Source organism: Phoxinus phoxinus (assembly GCF_949152265.1).
Source record: "Phoxinus phoxinus genome assembly, chromosome: 5".
Classification (NCBI taxonomy): domain Eukaryota; kingdom Metazoa; phylum Chordata; class Actinopteri; order Cypriniformes; family Leuciscidae; genus Phoxinus; species Phoxinus phoxinus.
Window position 1 is genome coordinate 27648071 of NC_136880.1, and position 4907 is coordinate 27652977.

General features: G+C 36.9%; 1 protein-coding gene across 1 annotated transcript; it reads left to right on the forward strand.

Annotated features, from left to right (window-relative positions):
• The first annotated feature begins 966 nt into the window (after window positions 1-966).
• Window positions 967-3672, forward strand: htr5aa (5-hydroxytryptamine (serotonin) receptor 5A-a). Its single transcript, XM_079613812.1, has 3 exons — window positions 967-999; window positions 1222-1994; window positions 3284-3672. The coding sequence occupies exons 2-3, from the start codon at window positions 1272-1274 to the stop codon at window positions 3617-3619; spliced, it is 1059 nt and encodes a 352-aa protein (XP_079469938.1). The 5' UTR covers window positions 967-999; window positions 1222-1271; the 3' UTR covers window positions 3620-3672.
• Window positions 3673-4907: the final 1235 nt, after the last annotated feature.

Sequence of the window (4907 nt, forward strand, 5' to 3'; positions counted from 1 at the left end):
CAATATACCTATAGGATTTATATATTTTCTCCAACAAATTATAAAAACTAGAAAAAATATTTTTTATGGATTGCATTGTTCAAAAATATGTCATGCTAGCTTCTGTAGTCTGTACTGAATCCAGTGTGCGGCCAGCCACCCTCTTGCTCATTCTCCAACAACTTATATGCATATAGAATGGTGCATAAAACCAATTCATAAGTAAAAAGGGGTTTAAATAATAAATCTGCTCCATAGTGAAGTGATCAAGAGCTTAGTGAGGTCCATTTAAACCTTAAGCACGATTTCCACCAGGAGTGGGCACTCGTGCAACATAGGAAATGACTTGCATACGAGTCCACGAGACGGAAGGAAGTTAGCGAGTGATTCACTGCCTATGTTCAGTTCCTGTGTTAGGTTTTGTAATTCTTTTGTAGTCCTTTTGCTGATTGATTCCCCCTGTTCACTAGTCTTGATTTTTCCCAGGTGTGTCTTGTTATATTGTTAGCCAAGTATTTATACCACTATGTTTCCTGTGTTCTTTGTCAGGTGTTGTCCTTTTATGGCTTCTTGTTGGTGGTTGTCTCTGTTCTGTTCCCTGTGGATTATCTCCGTTCCGTTCACAGTTTCCAATTTTTTTTAACTTTTTATTAGTAAAACTTGCATACTGCACATGGATCCAGCTCTACCTTATTTCTGAGTTCTCCCAGCGTGACAATTGTAGCCTACGTTTTATGAACAGTACCTGTTCTGGCTGGTGCAATCTTGTGCAAAGTTTAAAGTCACCAAGAAATCAAAATTGACAATTGCTATTTTTTTATGGAATATTGCAGTATTTATTATAAATGATTTCACATCATTATTTTTATTTTTTTACAAATTCATGTGCCCTTAATAAAAATAACTTTCCTCTTGCAGCGACATCTCTTCTCTGATGACGTGTTTACTGGTGCAGGACAACCTGTCACTCACTTGACATCACAGAAATAACAAATGACAACTATCCAATCAATTCCAGAGGTACAGATTCAAGTCCCGCTCTAAAAAAATGTTTTACGTCACAATATGGAAAAGACTGTTGCAACTTCCGTTTCATGCTGACTTTAAGCTTTAATATTAATAACTTTAATTCATAAAAAGGTCAAATATATATAAAAAAAATATTGCTTTATCAGCATCACTATTTTTTTTCACAACACAGAATATGTGTAGAAGCTGATTTTTTTTTCTTACCTTTTACAGCTGTTGCAGTCCAGTGAAGTTCTTTCTCGCTATTTTGTAACTGGTGTAAAATGGACAAAAGCGCACTCAATAACATGGCTGATGTCAGCCATAACCGCTCCTTTAATCAAAGCTCAGAATATGGAAATGTCTACTGTGCACAGACAGTGTTCAGCGTCTTGACGTTCACACTGCTGGCAATGCTTGTGGTGGCTACATTTTTCTGGAACATGCTTGTCCTAGTCACAATTCTCAGAGTCAGAACATTCCACCGTGTGCCCCACAACCTGGTGGCATCCATGGCCATATCTGATGTTATGGTGGCTGCTTTGGTGATGCCTCTCAGTCTGGTCCATGAGCTCAACGGTCGGAGATGGAAGTTGGGCCGAGCTCTCTGCCAAGTCTGGATATCTTTCGACGTCCTGTGCTGTACGGCCAGCATTTGGAACGTGACCGCAATAGCCCTTGACCGTTACTGGTCCATAACGCGCCACCTGGAGTACACGCTGAAGACCCGAAAGAAGATCTCTAATGGGATGATTGGCTTGACCTGGCTGCTCTCGTCTGTTATTTCCCTCTCTCCTCTGTTTGGCTGGGGTGAGACCTATTCAGAGATGGACATGGAGTGCCAGGTGAGCCAGGAGCCGTCTTACACCATCTTTTCCACATTCGGGGCCTTCTATCTGCCTCTCTGTGTTGTGCTGTTTGTCTACTGGAAGATATACAAAGCTGCTAAGTTCCGTATTGGATCAAAGAGGACCAACACCATCACTCCAGTTGCAGAGGCTGGAGAGGTATAAATGATAGCCTACTGTATGTTGTGAAATGCTTTTTCTTAGTGCAGCAACATTTTAGGACCTTTATCTGCACACACCAATGTTTTACTTTTGTACAGACTGTACTGCACAGAGAACTTCTTTCTCAATATTTAAAAATTCCAGAACATATTCTATTGATTCAGATCAGACTGTTCATATTCCTCTTTTCATTATTCTACAGAACGTCACTAGACAGCAATTCAATAGGCAATTGAACCTGAATGTCCCATTAGCTTGCTCTATTACCTTGAAAGGCATGGTATAATCTCTGAGCATGTCACAACACTGTGGCGAATAGTAATCCTGACACCTTCCTTAGATAAGTTCCACATTATTTTCCATTCTATTACCATCCTGTTCTACTTCATTGGGTTTAGGAGTGATCGTCAAAGGTTTGACACAGAAACTTGAAGGGTTTAAAAGCTTATGCTTAAATGGCTTCATGGCCATTCTAATACTGCAGAAGTCCTATGCAATTTCACATTATGTTATCTAGACCTTAGAAGAGATGGCACAAAAAACCTACATGAATGCATGAATGAGGTCAGCATGTCATGCATTGAATTCATTGGATTGGTTTTCTTTGAAGACTGTTTTTTATCTATATACTCACTGTAATTAAATAATTTAAGAATTGAACACTATTGAACAATCTGGGATCAGTTCAGGTAATGCATTTATTCAGCAAGGACATATTAAATTGATCAAAAGTGACAGTATAACATTCGCTTTGTTACAAAAACTCTATTAATTTCTCTAATTTCTATTAAATGCTGTTCTTTTGATCGTTCTATTCATCAAATAATCGCCAAAAAAAACGTGTCATGCTTTTCACAAAAATATTAAGCTGCACAACTTTCAACATTGATAATAAGAAATGTTTCTTGATCATTAAATCAGCATATTAGAATGATTAGAAGGATCATGTAACACTAAAGACTGAACATTTGCCATCACATAAATTGCATTTTAATATATTAAAATAGAAAACAAACATTTTAAATTGTAATAATATTTCACAATATTACTGCATATCTTCTGCATACCACAAACTTTTGAACATTTTCAACATTGAACAGATTTAAAACGTAATATGTAAATTACGTTCATATTCAATTCAATTCACCTGTATGAGGACACATGGAATATTGAGGAATTTAATGATTTTTTAAATAAAATAAATCTAGGTTGAAATCTACGTACTGTGGTTTATTTGATCATATATGCTCCTGACTGATCCACTCAAGACACATGTGTTCCCTCAGGTAAAAGAGGCCTCCAGGCAACAGCCTCAGATGGTGTTCACGGTCCGCCATGCCACTGTGACATTTCAGACTGACAGTGAGACGTGGCGAGAACAGAAGGAGAAGCGAGCGGCTCTGATGGTGGGCATCCTCATCGGAGTGTTCGTCCTGTGCTGGATCCCTTTCTTCCTCACCGAGCTCATCACTCCGCTGTGCTCCTGTCACATTCCACCGATATGGAAGAGTGTCTTCCTCTGGCTGGGCTACTCCAACTCCTTCTTCAACCCGCTCATTTACACAGCCTTCAACAAGAACTATAATAACGCTTTCAGGAATCTCTTCTCCCGCCAGCGCTGAGAGATAGCAGAAGGCTTGGCCTCGCCACAAATGCCAGTTTAAACCACCCATTTGGGGAAGTGTGGTTATCTGAGCTCTTCAAAAAGCACAGATTTATAAACGGAATGATGTCTGGGATTTTAATGCCAGGAAAAGTGACCAATTGACCCAGTGTCTAACAGTGAAGAACATTCAGCAGAAATGTCAGTCTGTCCCTTGCATTAAATGAATATAGACTTCTTCTGGCTTTTGATAGTCAGTTTGCAATTACAGTATGACATTACATTCATTAGTTTCAACTGAACAAATTGTAAAACATTATGTGGCTTCAGTAGAATAAGTATTAATTGAGTATCTTCATAACACTTCTTTTTTGAGTCATTTATACTTTTATTCAGCAAGGGTCCTTTAAATCAAAAGTGACAGTAAAGGCATTTAATTATACAAAATATTTTATAGCTTAAATATTAAGCTGCGCAACTGTTTTCAACATTAATAATCAAGAAATGATTCTTGAGCAGCAAATCCGCATAGAGTGATTTCTGAAGGGTCATGTGAAACTGAAGCCTGGAGTAATGATGCTGAAAATTCAGCTTTGCCATCACAGGAACAAATTACATTTTAAAATATATAATAAAATAGAAAATGTATTATTTTTTTTTAATAATATTTCAAAATATTACTGGTTTTACTGTATTATTACATCAAATAAATGCCCCCTTGCACTAAAAACATTAAAACATTTGAGACCGCAAACTTTTGAACCGTATACTGTTAAAATAGACATATAGGCAAGACAGTGAGCGATAACTATATTTATGTTTTTTATATTAACTTGTATTTATTTATTTATTTATTTTGGGGTACGCTTACTTTGATTTTAACTAAGATCTGTTTTAGGATTTGGTTACATTTTTATTTACAAACACATTGTACCTTTTGTTTAGGCTATCATTTTGGACACATTAACCTGTTATGTTATTCATTGATTATTACTGTTCCTGATTACAATGCAGCCATATTTAGACACAAATTAGTGCTATATGGTTTTTGTTACCGTTGTGTGTTAATCCGAAAGACATAGCTTGTTAAAATTAATAAAATAAGTTTGACACACTGTCTCTGTTTAGTTTGATTCTCATGTTCTCATCAATTTTAGCTGATGACCAAGCCAGAACCTTTCCAACTGTGATGTGATTAGTTACATGTAATTTAGACTTTGACTGAAGTCATCTCTGCTTTTAGAATTTTAAAATGGTGGATCAACAGCACTTATTTCCCCTATAATGTCCGTACAAATTATATGGGG